The sequence below is a fragment of the Clupea harengus genome, chromosome 17, assembly GCF_900700415.2.
Source record: "Clupea harengus chromosome 17, Ch_v2.0.2, whole genome shotgun sequence".
NCBI lineage: Eukaryota > Metazoa > Chordata > Actinopteri > Clupeiformes > Clupeidae > Clupea > Clupea harengus.
In genome coordinates, this window is record NC_045168.1 from 25,481,269 (window position 1) to 25,501,593 (window position 20,325).

At 40.7% G+C, this 20,325-nt stretch overlaps 1 protein-coding gene across 3 annotated transcripts; it reads right to left on the minus strand.

The window, feature by feature from the left end:
• Window positions 1–204: 204 nt before the first annotated feature.
• Window positions 205–9,995, minus strand: LOC105890825 (cytochrome b5). Of its 3 annotated transcripts, none has more exons than XM_031584236.2 (6): window positions 9,730–9,869; window positions 9,410–9,456; window positions 8,780–8,908; window positions 2,664–2,693; window positions 2,436–2,470; window positions 205–549 (listed from the first exon to the last, which is right to left on the minus strand). In XM_031584236.2, exons 1-6 carry the CDS (start codon window positions 9,779–9,781, stop codon window positions 468–470), a joined length of 375 nt encoding a protein of 124 aa, XP_031440096.1. In that variant the 5' UTR covers window positions 9,782–9,869; the 3' UTR covers window positions 205–467. The 3 variants fall into 3 exon arrangements, with proteins under 3 accessions (XP_031440096.1, XP_031440095.1, XP_012672367.2); XM_031584235.2 differs by having other exon boundaries at window positions 9,410–9,462; XM_012816913.3 differs by lacking the exon at window positions 9,410–9,456 and having other exon boundaries at window positions 9,730–9,995.
• Between the last annotated feature and the right edge of the window lie 10,330 nt (window positions 9,996–20,325).

The window sequence follows — 20,325 nt, forward strand, 5'->3', positions numbered from 1 at the left end:
GAGAGTATATTAAATGTACTCTAAAGCCCAGGCACAGGTGCATGACTGTAGCCAAAAAGGGCTTTCTACCTGGGGGGTTATGTTAATTTCTGCACTTGTTAATCTTAATCTGTGCTATTTAGTGAAAAAAATGAAAGGGCATTTGGTGTGGTGTTGTGATTTTGGTCATTACCACCCCAACACGAGAGAAAATGTGACTGAGGATGGGAAATTAATGAGCTCATTTATTCACATATCCACCAAACATTCCACCAAGCATTCTTTAAACACCACTTGAGAACCTGAGAAATATGACTTATGGTTCATCTCTGGTTAATCTCTACCCCCCTCCACACACACAAACATAACTGAGATTTTTTCTTTATTTGATTCGCAGTATTTACATTTTTGAGATTGTAGACAGATAAGCAGATGTTTGCAGTTCTTGTGGGTTGGCAGCGGCTGGGTCTCTCTTTAAACTCGTGTCTTCACTCGCCAGGCGTGTACATACGGTACATTATCGTCACCATGGCAGCAACAAGACCTGGAATCAGCCAGTTTGACCACCAGCTGAGGAGAGAAAGAGAAGTACAGAAACAGAAATAACTCATATTGTCTGCAATAATTGTACTGTAGTTTAGCAAGGTCACTGTGTAAACCTAGTTTTGATAACTAGGGCAAATTCATTTGGTAATTTCATACCATGCACAAAACCTTAGATATCTCATTTAGGTTTCCGGCTAACATCGAAAATTGGGAGTTTCATGTTATTTGTTTGGAGCAAGGCACACTCTTATTTGTATAACGTTGACCACTCGGTTATTTAATTGACGGATTAACAACTCAAAAGACTCTGAGGACATCTACACTGCACATACAGTGAACAACATAATTCAATATCATGTGTTAGGTAATGCACAACAAATAATTAGACGTAAAAGTAATATTTTGTTTTGTATTTTTTCAGCATAGTTCTCAATCAGTTTCGACTACTGATTCTGCTGAAAGCTTCGTTCTTTCATTCATTCTAAAATAGCTTAACGTCACTGTATATAGACTAGTAGCAAAACAAAGGAAGGAGTCCTGTCTGCAAACAAGATCAGTGCTGAACAATATTTGTTTTGTTTTCACTATACATTATATTTGGATGCCAACACAAGCCACTGACATTAACATACTGAAGTCAACATATTTCACAGCAGGCCTGTCCAAGGTCATTAATGTTGCTTGTTGCTATTGATTCTCACGAGTTTCTCAGGAAGGTTGATATAATTCAGACTATTAATGGTTATTCATTTTATACCATATACAGTATTTGGAGACCCAGTCTTAGATTTGATCAGTCAGGAACAGGTTTAATGGTGGCCATTCCAAGGGAGACAAAGCCTGAAGTTCCACTCATAGCTTCACCTCAGACTCATCTGATTAGCCAGTCAAAGATTTGCAGTTAAATGCACTGAGATTAAGGGGTGTTACCCTCTATTCAATAGGCCTTGGAGACAAGGCACTTTGATTTGACCTGGGGGAAGGGAGTGAGACCACTCCTCACTCAGGTCAACCCATCAAAGTATATTCACCCAGAAATGCTTACATACTAACTTAAGACCCAGCGTGGCGGAGGGGTCTTGTTTCGTCCTGAAGGGATTTCATTTTCGATAAATGACCACCGGACAATACATAATCCCGCTTATTATACGGTTACTTGCCAAAACGATAGAAGACATTCCTCCAAAATACCTCTTTTTAATGATTTTGTTGCAGTTTCGTGATTTCCGCTAAGGAAAAATAGTTCTTCAAGCAAATTAAACTTTAAAGTTTCAGGTGTTGCGCAGCAACCCATTACTTGCTGACTTCAAGTTACAATGAATTTCCCGTTACGTTAAATGACCGGACTACTTGGGGAATGATATGAAAGATGTGAATTGGAAGCACTAAACCCGTTGCCAATGACAGCGGTCATTAACTTTTCGCAGCGGTGAATATCTAGAAATTACAGACCTGCGAACGTTGGGGTGGCCCATTCAAATCAACTGAACTTTTTGGAACATTCTGAAGAGCCATATAATAAGCTTTGATAACATTTTGTCAGCAAGGTCGGGAGATAAAATTTGGTGGCCAGATATTGGGTTCAATATGTTCGGAGGCTCTCAAGGAAGCAAAGGGGGAAATTATGTTTTAACCCATATGGTTCTCAGTATGTAAGTGAAATACATTAAATATGTGTAGTATAGCAACCCCTACTGGCAAAAATTAACCATTTTACTTATGTGCGTTATTTCACCAATTTGGAATCTATGGTTTGGTTTGGTGATTTGGTGCATGCACGAGTTACAATCATGGATGCCGTGACACTTTCAGAAAGTAAAAATATTAAAGCGAATAATTAGAACAATCACAAGAGGGTTCTGCTTGAACCCCTGTATATCAAGCTTATACTTGAAAAAATCTGTCCAAACCTTGTGGTTTCATGAACTGTAGTGACGACGGATTCCTGTACCAAAGGGAAGAAAGTATCAGTCAAAAGAAATACTTCTGGTACCCACCAGATACTGAACACTATGTAAAATGATTATGCTACTGTGTATATATATAATATGTTCATTAGTGCTCCAAGAGTTATTGGAGAGGTACTTTTAGGCTAATATTCAATACAGATATATCATGACCAAAAACTTTGTACTTACAGGAGGTTTAGCAATTTTCTCCCAATCATCCTTTAAAGAAATGTGATAGGTTAAAGGACAATGACAATAACATGCAACAAAACACAGTACACAAAACATTATGCTGAGGGTTTTCTGTAGTCCAAATGATATTTATGATATATTAATTATTTGTATACCTCAGTGGGAAAATAGTCTGCAATCTTTTTTAAATTAAAAATGTGGAATTAAACAATTCACTTTGTTGAGGCAATAACAACAGTCCTTCTAACCTGGTCCTTGCCTTGATTGTCACACAGCATTATTCATTCAGTGTGTGGGACTTTAAAGAAGTTACGAGACAACTCTCACACCCTCTTCTGAAACCTAGAACTCTAGCACCTTAAACCTCAGATTTATTCTATGCCACAGATAAATATGTGAAATATTGTGCCCTACTCTCAAAAAGGGTTTTTAATGGCTGTTCATTAGACTAAAGAGGAAAAATGCCTGAACAATGGAACTATATTGATTTATCTCTCTGAAGGTGACGCCGGAACTTTATTTGATTACTTCATGTAGAAACAGCTTACTTCAATAACAACTACTTTCAGTCTCCCCGGTCAACGCATTGAAGGTATGTGAAACATCAAGGGAAATCCATTTCCATCAGTCAAATGACAAGATACTAAATGCAATCTTAATCTTGATATGGTACTCAGTTCCACTGTTATGCTGATGACACACCCAGCTCTACCGGTCTACCCAGCCTAACTCCACTCTTCACATTGTCTTTCCTATCTGATTGTCTACTGGAAACGAAATCTTTGGTTGCCCACTACATTTCGTTTACATTTACATTTCGTCATTTAGCAGACACTTTTATCCAAAGCGACTTACAAGGATGTATACACATTTTACACTGATGGCACACTGCACATCAGGAGCAATTAGGGGTTCAGTGTCTTACTCAAGGACGCTTCGACAGGGAATCGAACTAGCAACCTTCTGATTACTAACTTTCTCAAGTTTAACAGTGATACAACTGATGTTCTCCTCATAGGTGCTAAAACTACTTTGGCCAAACTGAATAGTTTATCTCTGATTATTAACAATTCCACAGTTCCTCCGTCCCCCACAGGTTAATAGTCTGGGTGGTGTCATCCTTGACAGCACTTTACACTTCAAAGCGCACATCAATAACATCACTCAGTCTGCTTATTTCAATCTACTGTACGTAATATCAACCGCCTGCGCCCATGATCACTACACACACACACACACACACACACACACACACACACACACCTTCATCATCACTACACACACACACACCCCTTCATCACTACACACACACACACACCCCTTCATCATCACTACACACACACACACACCCCTTCATCATCACTACACACACACACACACACCTTCATCACTACACACACTACGCCCATCTCTTACTTCTAACAGTACTGCTATTCTTGTGCATGCTCTGATCTCGTATTGACTACATTTATTATTATATTGCTGTTACGTCACATAGTATGAATGATTATTAGTGCACACACACACACACACACACACCCCTTCATCATCACTACACACACACACACACACCCCTTCATCACTACACACACACACCCCTTCATCATCACTACACACACACACCCCTTCATCATCACTACACACACACACACACCCCTTCATCACTACACACACACACACACACCCCTTCATCATCACTACACACACACACACACACCCCTTCATCATCACTACACACACACACACACACACACACACACACACACACACACCCCTTCATCATCACTACACACACACACACACACACACACCTTCATCACTACACACACACACACACACACACACACACCCCTTCATCATCACTACACACACACACACACCCCTTCATCACTACACACACACACACACCCCTTCATCATCACTACACACACACACACACACCCCTTCATCACTACACACACACACACACCCCTTCATCATCACTACACACACACACACCCCTTCATCACTACACACACACACACACACACCCCTTCATCACTACACACACACACACACACACACACACACCCCTTCATCACTACACACACACACACACCCCTTCATCATCACTACACACACACACACACACCCCTTCATCACTACACACACACACACCCCTTCATCACTACACACACACCCCTTCATCATCACTACACACACACACACACACCCCTTCATCACTACACACACACACACACACCCCTTCATCACTACACACACACCCTTCATCATCACTACACACACACACACACACCCCTTCATCACTACACACACACACACACACCCCTTCATCACTACACACACACCCCTTCATCATCACTACACACACACACACACACCCCTTCATCACTACACACACACCCTTCATCATCACTACACACACACACACCCCTTCATCACTACACACACACACACACACACCCCTTCATCATCACTACACACACACACACACCCCTTCATCATCACTACACACACACACACCCCTTCATCATCACTACACACACACACACACACCCCTTCATCACTACACACACACACACACACTTTATCACTACACACACACACACCCCTTCATCATCACTACACACACACACACACCCCTTCATCACTACACACACACACACACACACACACCTTCATCACTACACACACACACACCCCTTCATCATCACTACACACACACACACACACCCCTTCATCACTACACACACACACACACACCTTTATCACTACACACACACACACCCCTTCATCATCACTACACACACACACACACCCCTTCATCACTACACACACACACACACACACACCTTCATCATTACACACACACACACACCTTCATCATTACACACACACACACACCCCTTCATCATCACTACACACACACACACACACACCTTCATCATTACACACACACACACCCCTTCATCATCACTACACACACACACACCCCTTCATCATCACTACACACACACACACACACACCCCTTCATCATCACTACACACACACACACACCCCTTCATCACTACACACACACACACACACACACACACACACACACACACACCCCTTCATCATCACTACACACACACACACACCCCTTCATCACTACACACACACACACCCCTTCATCACTACACACACACACACACCCCTTCATCATCACTACACACACACACACACACCTTTATCACTACACACACACACACACCTTCATCATTACACACACACACACACCCCTTCATCATCACTACACACACACACACCCCTTCATCACTACACACACACACACACACACCCCTTCATCATCACTACACACACACACACACCCCTTCATCACTACACACACACACACACCTTCATCATTACACACACACACACACACCCCTTCATCACTACACACACACACCCCTTCATCATCACTACACACACACACACCCCTTCATCACTACACACACACACACACACACACCCCTTCATCATCACTACACACACACACCCCTTCATCACTACACACACACACACACACACACCCCTTCATCATCACTACACACACACACACCCCCTTCATCATCACTACACACACACACACCCCTTCATCATCACTACACACACACACACACACCTTCATCATTACACACACACACCCCTTCATCATCACTACACACACACACACACACACCCCTTCATCACTACACACACACACACACCCCTTCATCACTACACACACACACACCACACCCCTTCATCATCACTACACACACACACACACCCCTTCATCATCACTACACACACACACACCTTCATCATCACTACACACACACACACACCCCTTCATCATCACTACACACACACACACACACCTTTATCATCACTACACACACACACACACCCCTTCATCATCACTACACACACACACACACACCCCTTCATCACTACACACACACACACCCCTTCATCACTACACACACACACACACACACCCCTTCATCACTACACACACACCCCTTCATCATCACTACACACACACACACACACACACACCCCTTCATCACTACACACACACACACACCCCTTCATCATCACTACACACACACACACACCCCTTCATCATCACTACACACACACACACCCCTTCATCACTACACACACACACACACACCTTCATCATCACTACACACACACACACACCCCTCATCATCACTACACACACACACACACACACCCCTTCATCATCACTACACACACACACACACACACACACCCCTTCATCATCACTACACACACACACACACACCCCTTCATCACTACACACACACACACACCCCTTCATCATCACTACACACCACACACCCCTTCATCATCACTACACACACACACACACACACACACCCCTTCATCATCACTACACACACACACACACCCCTTCATCATTACACACACACACCCCTTCATCACTACACACACACACACACCCCTTCATCATCACTACACACACACACCCCTTCATCATCACTACACACACACACACACACCCCTTCATCACTACACACACACACACACACACACACACACCCCTTCATCATCACTACACACACACACACCTTCATCATCACTACACACACACACACACCCCTTCATCATACACACACACACACACCCCTTCATCATCCACTACACACACACACCCCTTCATCACTACACACACACAACACACCCCTTCATCACTACACACACACACACACCCCTTCATCACTACACACACCACACACACCCCTTCATCATCACTACACACACACACACACACCCTTCATCATCACTACACACACACACACACCCCTTCATCATCACTACACACACACACACACCCCTTCATCATCACTACACACACACACACCCCTTCATCATCACTACACACACACACACCACACCCCTTATCATCACTACACACACACACACACACACCCCTTTATCACTACACACACACACACACCCCTTCATCACTACACACACACACACCCCTTCATCATACACACACACACACACCCCTTTCACATCACTACACACACACACCCCTTCATCATCACTACACACACACACACACCCCTTCATCATCACTACACACACACACACACCCCTTCATCATCACTACACACACACACACACACCCCTCCATCACTACAGTGTTGTGGTCTCATGTCTGCGCACCGCTAATGAAAAACATCCTTGGGGAAACACTGCATTTTATTGAAAGCCGGTGTCTCTCAAATGGTTATTTAACTACGATGGGTTGTGTCATTTTTAAACTGCTTGTTCAGATGGCTTTTACATAACTAGTTTTTACAAGTAATCAGTTAGGTTTGGAGCAGAATTCACATATAGATATACATTTTTTGATATTAACAGTGAAATAGCAAATATATATAGTTAATTTAATATATATTATTAAATCATATTTTCTTATTATTCTCATTTCATATATTTAAACATCTGGTTATGTGCACTCTCCTTGCACAAATTTCAGGCCCCCCATCCTATCGTATGTCTAGCGTATGTTTCCGTATACTGTTGTGGTCCAGGCCCCCATCCTATCCTGTATGTCTAGCGTATGTTTCCGTATTCTGTTGTGGTCCGGTACCCCATCCTATACAGTACCAGTCAAAAGTTTGGAACCACCTTCTCATTTTTTCTTTACTTTTATTATTTTCTACATGGTAGATAACACTTTTTTTGTTTAGTACATCATTCCATATGTGTTCTTTCCTAGTTTAAATGTCTTCAGTATTAATTTACCATGTAGAAAATAATAAAAGTAAAGAAAACACTTCTCAAAAAAATTAAAGGTGTGTCCAAACGTTTGACTGGTACTGTATGTCTAGCGTATGTTTCCATATACTGTTGTGGTCCGGTACTAAAACCTCCTCTTGCTGTGTCATCCCACTCGAGGGCATGTGCTTGAGATTTCTGTCTGTGAAGGAGACATTAACATACCCAGCAGAACTGCTATGATGCTGACTAAATCAGATAGAGCTTAAAATACCAATATGACAGTATTTTAATTTGACTTTACCGGATGTAACTCTCCGACGACCATGTCTTTGGCCATCTCCCGGGCATCGCTGGAGTGACCGACATCCTCGAAGCTCTCAGTAGCGTCACCTCCACCTTGCTCTCTCAAAACTTCTTCTCCTCCTGGGTGCTGTTAAGGTCACAATGTTACATAAATACATCATAACAAATGTTGTATGTACACTATAGCACAATTAAAAGATACCACCAAATGGTATTTTTACAAATGTGATGAGTTTGTCAGCTTGCTAACTCCTCATTACCTACGTAAAGGCCATCGTGTCCAATTCAACGCTTGCATATTGCCTAAATATCCGCAAATTGTAAATGTTTCTAGGTCAGTCTGAATAACTTCCAGTAATTGTGCAACTCTTGAAAGAAGGAAGGAAGGAAGGAAAGAAGGAAGGTGGGGTAGGTGGGTACTTCATTGATCCTAAAAGGCAAATAGTAGTGTGTATGCCAAATGCCAAATCATTGTGTTGATTATGCAAGTAAGGTTAGGCTAGATCATTTCTAACATGACATGGCAAAATTCATTGCTAAATCTATCAGGGAACAAGAGACTCTTCCTATGGCAAGCTAGTCCTATGCTTTCAACTGCTGTTAGGAAAAGCATTGACATAAAACTGACATTGTCCGTAGTTCTCTTGGCCTGTCGCATCTTCACCTCAGTTGAACCTGTAGCTTACATGATCATACACACTGAAGTTAAATGGTTGCCTCGATAACGTCGTTTCTGTTCATTAGGTTAATTCTGACAGAAAGCTGTGAAAATTACTTGAATCGTTTAAACAGATCAACAAGTCATTCGATTATACGTTAACGTCAGCGTTACCTTATCGTGATAGGTCTATTAGATTTGTGATATAAAACAGTTAAAAGAAAACGTTTGAATGGAGAGCCTAGCAGAATTGTGCTATTTTCGGTACCAGTTGAAATAAACACTCTCACCTCTTCCAGAAATGTTGTAACATCGTAAATTTTGTGGTTGATGATAATCCATGTACTTTTAAAAGAGTTACGTTGTTCCACGTCTGTCAGTCGGTAATATTGTATAGCGCCATCATTTGTGCTGTTTTCGTCCATTATAAAGCAGCGCTTAAAACCCGGTAATAGTCTGATAGTTTCGCACTTTAGTTCAACAAATCATTTTTACAAACACCTAAATTGCAGCACAGTATATTAAAACACAACACAGTAATGAGATCTTCTGTAAAACTTACTTCCTGACATGAGATAGACCCTCCTATTATTTAAACGTTCTCGTTTGATTGGATATTTTGTTGTCTGTGAATCATCTTGGCAATTTCTGATTGGCCCGCTTTGATGGTAAAGTTACTGAAACATCAACAAAGATAAGGACAAAGTTGACTAGGGTACAGTTCAAAAATAACATTGCAGTTGTCACGTAGGCTAAGAGAAAAAAAGTGAAGTGGGCTCCGAAGTTAATCTAATTAGTTGGACTTAAATATACCCAAGCCAAAAAACAACCATATTTTACACCTTATTTTGTATTCTTTTTAGATTAATTGTGGGCTATTCGTTTTTTCGACTTAACCTTGGCTTTATGGTCAATGAGAACAGCCGGCCCCCTCCCGTTGGAGTCTGCAACTAACGAGAGATCTCGCGGAATCGTGTTCCTAATTGTTTTTTAAACACAACATATGTACACTTGGCTGCATGACTACATGCATGACTGCTGCGTCGCGGAATTGCTGCAGCTCGGTTGGGTGTGTACCTTCACACCGCCGACATTTCTGCTGCGGCGCTATCTTTCTAAACCGAGTTTACCTTTGTACCTTGTACTTTTATAATGGCCATCAATACACAATGAGTGTGGGTGTCATATATCGTTAATAAGCTGTTCGACCAGGACCAGGAAGTTGACCAGTCGTAACCAGAAAGCAGTCACGTAACTTTTACTACCCTTGAGAAAGCGAGACAGAGCGCTGACATCGAAAACTACCCTTCACCTAATGTTCTATTAACTTATCGCATAATATAGTTAGCCTAGATTGGGTATCTGCTATGACTAAAGTACACATGTAGCCTCCACTCTCCCCTTTTCATAACATGCAATTGCTAAAATGATTAAAATATAATATTAATATTTCTTCATGTCTGTGACATAAAGCCTAGACATTGAAACTACAGTGAAAGGTGTCCGTAATGTAATGTAGCTTGTATGATGTCAATATGACTATCTTTTAACAGTCTATTTTTACACTGAAGCTCACGGGTGAAAAATATCCTCCATACCGAAACTCTCGAACAGTGGTTCTCAACAGCGGGACTGGGGGCCACAAGGGGGCCTCAGGTAGCTACAAGGGGACCTGGAGATGATCGGAAATTATTTAAAACAATGAGCCTAATTTATCAAGTGAAATTAACATTTGTACAGGGAGCTTTAAATAAACACTCAAACTAATTTCAATTTAAAATGTGATTAGAATGAGTCATGAAACATTTGGCATTCATGTTTTAAGTTAATTGTGGCACCTATTAACTTCCACATTCGGACACACGTGGAATTATTGATAAATGAGGCCCTTTACATAATGCTTCAATTACAAAACCTTAAGACCAAAGTAACTATTCAACTAACATAAATAATCAATCAAGTCAAACTCTGTGTCTGTGGATGTATGGGAATAGGAAAAGAAGTTAAAGTGAATAGCCTTTTTACTGTCTGTGGATGTATGGGAATAGGAAAAGGAAAACTAATCTTTCCACTTGTGATATTTGAGGAAGATTGGAACGGCAAAAGTTGTTTTTGAATGTCTTTATGAAATCCAACAGAATAGTCTTTATGAAATCTACTGGAATACATTTGGAGTGAGCTGTATGGGGGACTGGAATATTTCCTTGGACACAGGGAGGCCTTGGGGGCAAAAGGTTGAGAATCACTGTTCTAGATAATAATAATAATGCTTTCATTTTATATAGCGCTTCTAGGTACTCAAAGGCACTTTAAATAATAGATGATTGAGAATCACTGTTCTAGATCATAATAATAATGCTTTCATTTTATAATGCGCTTTTCTAGGTACTCAAAGGCGCTTTAAATAATAGATGATTGAGAATCACTGTTCTAGACCATTGAGAATCACTGTTCTAGATAATAATAATAATGCTTTCATTTTATATAGCGCTTTTCTAGGTACTCAAAGGCGCTTTAAATAATAGATGTTTGAGAATCACTGTTCTAGATGTTTGAGAATCACTGTTCTAGATGATTGAGAATCACTGTTCTAGATGTTTGAGAATCACTGTTCTAGATGTTTGAGAATCACTGTTCTAGATGATTGAGAATCACTGTTCTAGATGTTTGAAAATCACTGTTCGAGATGTTTGAGAATCACTGTTCTAGATGTTTGAGAATCACTGTTCTAGATGATCTGCAGCTGCAGCGCGGCTTGAGACACGCGTCTCACACAGGCAGTGTGCATGCTCTAACCTGTTACCATGGGCGCCGAAATGAAAATCAACAGGTTCTGCAGCCAGCACATGCAACACAGGCAGTGTGCAGGAGGCATTTGGATCGGTTCACACCAGATGCGTTGCATGCGCACCACGGCTGTGTTACATGTTGGGTTTGTTATTTCGGCACCAATGTTGACAGATTAGAGCATGCACACGATTAGAGCATGTCTCTTAAGCTGTCGTGGAGTCAGGTTTACTCACTATATCTATAGGCATATACATGTATGTGTGTGTGTGTTGTGTGCATACAGTATGCTGTTTGTCACAATCCTGCCAAGGATCCGATCCTGGTTCATTTTGTCCCGTCTTGTGTTTCTGTTCCTTGTGTTTGCTTACTCGGTTGGCCATGTGCTTCTTTGTTTACTTCCTGTGTTCCATGCACTTTTGTTGTCCCTTGTGCCTTTGTTCACGCCCCTTTCATTACTGCCCGGTGTTTGTTGTTGTTCTCTGCCCACCTGTGTCTTGTTTTCTCATTTAGTCCTGTGTATTATTTAAATTTTCCTTAGTTTTGTCAGTCAATGTTCGTGTTTGTGTGTATGCTGTTTCGATGCACACATCCTGTTCTTGTTTCCAATCCACCTTATCCACGAAGTAAAGACTTCCTTGTTTTGATTTCGACTGTGTCATGTTGTGCACTTGGGTCCAGCCGTCCACTGCAGCAGTGTTACACAGGAGCAGCGTCTTTAACATCACGGAGGTTGACTAAATGAGAGTTGGTTGTCTGTGTATTTTCAGAAGGAAATTGTGTTGCTTTTGAAGAAAACTTTTTTTATACATGGGATTCACAGGTCTGTGCATGTACACACTCCCTCTACACACTATCCCCCTATGGTGGATTATGAAATTAGCAAAATTATTTTGCAAAGTTATTAAAACAAGTGATTAAAACAAGGTTGGCATTAGCGACCACATTAGTTACCCTAGCAACATTCTAGCAACCACTCCCATAAAGCCAACGTAGCAACCACCACGACTATCCTCGCAACCAGCATAGCAAATACTTAAGGCTGTAAGCACACAGGCAGAGGTATATGTAAAGAGGGTATAGCTTCTTCCTAAGACTGATCATTCTGCAGGAATACTCTTAAGATTATGCACTGCTGCAGGGCAGACACACATTCCTGGGTGCAAGGCATGTTGTGTCGTGCTCAAACTCATGGAATTTGGAACTCCTTATTGATAGTATTTACTTGAAATCTGAACCTGTAAACTCAACAGTGTTGATCCGCTGTTTATGGGTATTTGGTACAGCCAAGAAACCTCCCCCATAAACACAACTTTTATGTGAGACCTCAAAGTGTTTTACGTAAGGGAAAGATAGGTGCAATGCAATGACTCCCCTCATGTTTCACAAAGGGTCTTGCTATGGCTTTATAACCTGTGTTGTTCTAATAGTAGATATAGTTAAACCCACCCTCCCTCTAATCACTGTTCATCACAAACTGAAATTACTGACGACACGATTACACAAAGAGGAGGGGGAGAACGCATGAGCAGTATGAATATATTAGGGTACTACAGAAGAATAAAAAGCAAAATGCACATGCAGGCTAGCGCATGGAGCAGGAGTAATTCTATGCTATAATTACATAGATCTTATAGATTATATTACTATAATTACTCCCCTCTGTAACAGGAGAGGAAACTCCTTTGAGTTGCAATGTTTAATGCACATTCTACATTTATTTTGCACAGTTGTAACTATTTCTAGCCTAAAGTTAAAATCTATTTTATTATATTTAATTATCATTTTTTTTCAATGTAGCGGTTTGTCTTTACAGCACCTTTACCATCTCCATATGTCATTGGTAAGCCTTCACGCGATTGGATTTCTCAAGTGCAAATGGCCAATCTTCATGAAACTTCTTTTGCTCATTCAAAAGTAATAATAATAATAATAATAATAATAATAATAAAACTTTATTTATATAGCACCTTTCATGCAAAAGAATGCAGCTCAAAGTGCTTTACAGCAAATACATAATATGCACAAAGAAATTACATGCACATAAAAATAGACATCAAAGAAACATAACTCAGATATAATAAATAAAATTATAATTATAATGGCATTATAAATAAAATGGCATTTCTAAGCTATGTAAGCTATGAATTTGAAACAAGTCGCAACAAACCACACCACGTTGCAACAAACCACATCACGTTTCTTTACTGCAGCTCTGGCTTAGTTTGGTGAGTTTTAAACGTTTATTCACCTTTAAATCCTTACGCAACCTCTCCAAAATCCCAATTTTCCACTTTCACCTGTTGAAACTGTGGAATCATTGAGACTGTGGCCACTTGTGCATGCTGCTTCAACCCAGGTGACTGCTGCTTGTGACTATATCTCCACTTACCCTTATAAGAATAACCTTATGAGCACAACATCTACCCACTATTGTGTTGTACAACCAATACTTTTGAATTAGTGCCGGTCCTGACAGTGTTGAAGCCCTATGTGAGATTTAACTTTGCTGTATATATGGTGACATATAGGCCTACTACAGTGGGCAATGCCCACCAAATTAAGCCCATCCACAATTAGCTGAGGTATCAAGCTACAGTGGAACAGACACACTACACTCTATCTCCAGTCCAGAATCCAAATATGATTTGGTTACGGTAGTGCTGCAAAAAATTAAGTCTTATCTTCAGTCAGTCTATGCACCGGTAACAATCTATCACAAACAACCGCAATGAGCATCAGCAATGAGTTAACATTTAGAATACAATTAGAGTGAATATAACTGTGTTATGGAGTCCAGTGTGTGTATGTGAGGGGGAAATGAAGTAACGTTACAGGCAGGACTCAGATATCAGTCGATATCTGACAGGGTGACCACCTTCAATCGTATGACTTTTAATTTGGCATTGTTTACCCACTGGTAGTCTTGATTACATCCTTCAGTGTATATATTCCCTTATATTTTTTTATAATATAAGGGAATATATTATAAAAAATAAATATTAAAAATATATAAAAAATAAATATCTAATGAATTATCTGCTTGCTTCCAGGGGCAGACTGAAACAATGATCCATCCCAGGCCACCCTATTTACACAAACTACCAGACCGTTCATTTTGTAGCCTAAGCCTATTTGTTGATGTAACTCAATTTGGCCACTATGTTCATCTTGGAGGAAAGGTAGTCCAGAGTGACTAAGTACACAATAGAGATAAAATGACCAAATACCCAAATGATCACCGTTATCGGTATGATCACCGTATTGCTCAAATGTGCTTATCACAAAATTAAATCACAAAATTAGCAGCACTATGTCCTATTTGTTTGCATAAACATTCAAACAACACACAAACATGTAAACATATGTGATCCATACCAAATGTGCATTAACATTAAAGGAAGTAACTGCACTTTGTGCATATTTCAGATAAGAATACAGCAACTTACAAAGACATTTCTTCACATTCTATACTATATATAATGACATCTAAAGATTTTGCAGTACAGGTCATGCCTGACCAGAATTCTTTAGCTTTTTTCATAAGCTTTTTTTTGTCATAAAGTAGTGGGTGGTGATCAAAGCTCCCTTTCGCAGCAGTTTTCTTTCTTCATGTTCTGCAGACAGGGTGACCACCTTCAATCGTTTGGAGATAAAACAGTGACTTTGACATTGAAAAAAAAATAAATCTGAAAAAATAAATGAAAATAGAACGTAGCCATTGAAACACTTGTGTTGGAATTTGCTTTGGGCACTGAAAAGATGTTTTGATGTTTTCTTGTTTATTCTGATGTGTTTTGTCAACGACAAACTTTTCTTTGCCTTTTCATGTCAGCCTTTTTCAGTGCAGGGTTTTTTAAGCCTTTTTTGAGACAAGAAATACATTATTTAGATCCAGACGGCCACTCAACTCTCCACGTGGGTCTCAGACTTAATGGTATAGTTGGCTAGCCATTATAAATTTAAAGTGCACTGAAACACAGATCTGATGTTGAATGAGGACGACTCCATCTTGGATGGAAGGCCAATGTGGGTCATCTGGCTTCCATCCCATAGTACAGAATCTTCTACACTGTCTGGAGAGCCTCAGAAAATACTGGATGCAGACCAGAATTACCTTGCATGTGGATAGATTTGCAATAGAGACCAGAGCTGGGTGTCTATTGCAGTGATTCCTTTAAGTTCACTAAAAGTCTTTGTTATGTTATATTACATTGTTGTTGTTATTATATTGTTGTATTACAGTATCATATCATGTGTGATTGTACATGTATGTATATTGCTGATTCATATGTCTAATAATTGCTATTTAACTGTATTTCATTCATATATAATAAAAGCATTGGTGTAATTTCATTTCTGTTTGTCAGACAATCAATATAACCTTCCCAAGAACACAACACTAACAGTAATAATTCACCATGGGATTAGTCACCATGGCAACTAATGGCTCTAGGCAGGTCCCCCAAACCTGGTGCGCGCACACACACACACACACACACACACACACACACACACACACACACACACACACACACACACACACACACACACACACACACACACACACACACACACACACACACACACACACAGGGCTGGTGTAGGGTACATATCCAGGAGAATATGGGATTGTGTGACAGGACAGCAAACTCCCAGACATTTCAAAACATCAGGTCCTCCATTATAGACACAATGAGGTATCCCATTAGGGCCCTTGCACATCCTACAATACATACATTTAGTCATTTAGCAGACACTTTTATCCAAAGCAACTTACATATGTGCGACTTACAATGTATACACATTTTACATTTACACTGATGGCACACTGCACATCAGGAGCAATTAGGGGTTCAGTGCCTTGCTCAAGGACACTTCGACAGGGAAACGAACTAGCAACCTTCTGATTACTAAACGACTTCTTTACCTCCTGTACCACTGCCGCCCAATACACAACCTCTTGCACCTCTCTCGATGCGGGCCACTGTCCATTGGTGAACTAATCTCCCGGAGTGGCGGAATGTCTGCCGGTAACAAGAGATCCACATGCCTCTGATTGATAGTATGGAGCTGTTGAAGATACTCCTCTAATGGTTCAGGAGGTAGAGGAGTCGTTCCTCCTGACCATGTGTCCTTGAGCACAACACTGAACCCCAAAACTGCTCCCAAAGTGCAGGTTGGCGCCTTGTATGGTAGCCTCTCTGCCATCAATGTGTAACTGTGTGTGTGAATGGGTAAATGTGTGAGGCATTAACCTGTAAAGCACTTGCAGTTCTAATGAGTAGAAAAGCGCTAAATAAATGCAGTCCAGTTATTCTAAGTCCATTTAACTTCCTGTTTACTCTTGAGTGAATAAAGATTTCAAACTGAAATGGATCCTTGTAGAATGCAATCCTAGCTTGTTCTGTCTTCTTCCTTCTTCATCTGAGGATCTCCGCCCTCTTTAACGTAGCCAATCTACTCTTCACCTCTGCCTGCAGTACACTAATGGCTTCTCTCAGTTTATCATCTGCTCGTTTCCATTGCTTCTTCAGCTGCCTCCTTTCTCCTTTCAGCCTTTTCTATTTCAACCTATCGTCTTGACTTGGCTTGACCTTGCTTTTCCTTCCTAGCTTTCTGACAAACTTAAAATCTTTCCATGCCGTACTTATGGATGACGTCACCCATGCGATTACATTTATTCTCCTCTGTGCCCCATTGTTTCATTGTTTGACCGTGTAAAATGGTAAATGGACTGCATTGTGTTGTGTTTATGGTCCGTCTGATAGTTTAGATTTTTTACAGTAAACAAAGCAAGCAAATTCATTTCATTTCTCTTCGGAAAGGAGTTCAGGGGATGTCTGTGTTTTATTTGGGGGAGGGGGGGGGGGGGGTTGTAAGCTTGTAAACAGTGACAAAAAGAGTTTGTTGATGTTCCTGTTAATCATTTTAGGAAAATGTAGCTGTCTGGCCCTGCATAACTCATAGTTAAAACTACAAAGGCTTTGTTTGTAGAGGTTACCAAAAGACTAAAGTTTAGTTTTTCTCCATTTGCGTTCAGCTTTCCTGCATTCTTTTCAGGGCTTTTGACATCATAGTGTTTCTCCTGTTTGCTTTCTGTTTGCTCAAAGTTTTCTTGACTTTTACCAGTGCAACAACATCCATGATGCTCAAAAATCTCAAGTCGAAGTTACCCAGGAGTACATCAACTGTGCTCATGGTTAGTGACATAGCCATGGTCTCCATAAACTGAGCACCAGTATTCTTGTTTATGTACAGAAACAGAGCTTATGTAAACCCCTGGAGTGATCAGTATGTCAAACAAGACACAGAAATGATCAGAAAGGGCCAAGTTCTTAACCAGAACAGAAAGACATGTTGAGACCTTTAGAAATAACCAGATCCATAGTGTTAGCTGCAAGAGACCAAACATGTTCAGGAATGCAAGAAGTAACCAATGGAGATGACTGACAGTAGCTCATCAGAGTCAGCTCTTTGCATTGGATTACATTTGAAATAAAGCAGCTAGTCCTCCTTTCTTGTCAGTTCAGCACGGATTCATAAAACTGAAATGTACTGGCGCTGTCTTGTTGAGAAATGGTGGGATATTAAAATATAAACTAAAAATGATTTGTTGTCTAGATGTTTTAATATTAAGTAGAGCTAGCGTTGTAGAGATAATAGGAGCCCCTGGGGCAGTCTGCGGTTGACGTGATAGTACAGGTAACAGATTAGACTACTTTACCCCTTAAACTGGATACACTCGATTCCTTCTATTTGTAATAAACACCGGAATAAAGAACATTCTAGGCATAATGGGTCCCAGATTGTTCACAGAACAGCTGTCAGCACCATCTCTACTGTAGCAGAAGAACCCATGAACACATCACACAATCCAACCCATGTTGTGTCCACTGCTGCTGCTATCAGGAACATTCTGTGCTCTGTGCTGCTGAAGGACAGGACTGCTGCTGACGCTTTTGGGGTGGCCATAGAGATCTTTCAGGGAAGGGGGACAGGGGGGAAGGGGTGCCCTGTGCTTTTTGGACAGGATTTGTGGACTGGCTGAGATGGAGAGAGAGAGTGCTTTTTGGGTCAAATGTTTTTGGACAGGATTTGTGGACTGGCTGAGATGGAGAGAGAGTTTAGCATAGTAGCCTAATTTAATATATTAAAGGAGTTTGTTTTATGTTGTGTTGTTTATGGGTCTGACTTAACAGTACTGTATTCTGTTTGGTCTATCCATACATTTTCAGATCTGATAACTTATGAAGCACACTGCTGATTTTGCCACATGCAACCATCGATTTTAAATATGGATAAGAACTTTCAGACTACATTTTAATGATGGATAAGGACTTTCAGACTATATGAAAAGATAGTAAGATAATGCTACATTTGTAATAAAATCATTTAAATATCAAGTTCTTGAAAGAGTAGCATCCAACCATTATCAAATAAACTTCTCTAGGGCTTCTGTTTTACTACTCTGTCCAAGAAATGCGTCTGTGCTTGACTTGGAACATTGTAGGTACCACAAAGGAAACACAACACGTGATTGTGCAACACATTCTCTCTCTCTCTCTCTCTCTCTCTCTCTCTACGTGTCTTTCTGTTCATTGGTCTGACAGAGAGTTCAAGTATGTGACCAATTTCCTCACATCTGTGTACAATTGAATAGGCAGGAGTATTCATCATTAGCAAATAATGGAATGAGGGGTGTTTCTAAGCGGAAGACTGGAAGTCATCAGAAACTGGTGACCTTTGTAGGTGACCTTTGCAGGTGACGTGGAGAAAATAATGAACTGTTGGGACATGTGCAGGATCCAGGCTCCCCATCTCACACCACATGCCCTGTGTTTACTCTGTCACCTTGTCCATCTTTAGGGGTGTTTACTCTGTCACCTTGTCCATCTTTAGGGGTGTTTACTCTCTCTCATCTTGTCCATCTTTAGGGATGTTTACTCTCTCATCTTGTCCATCTTTAGGGATATTTACCACAGCCAGGCAGCATGAAACAAGCTGGAACCTGACACATGAGACTACAGAGGGGGTTCTCTCCATTCTTAGCAACAAACATGATAGGAACCAAATGTTGGTTCAGATTTCTTTTCCTC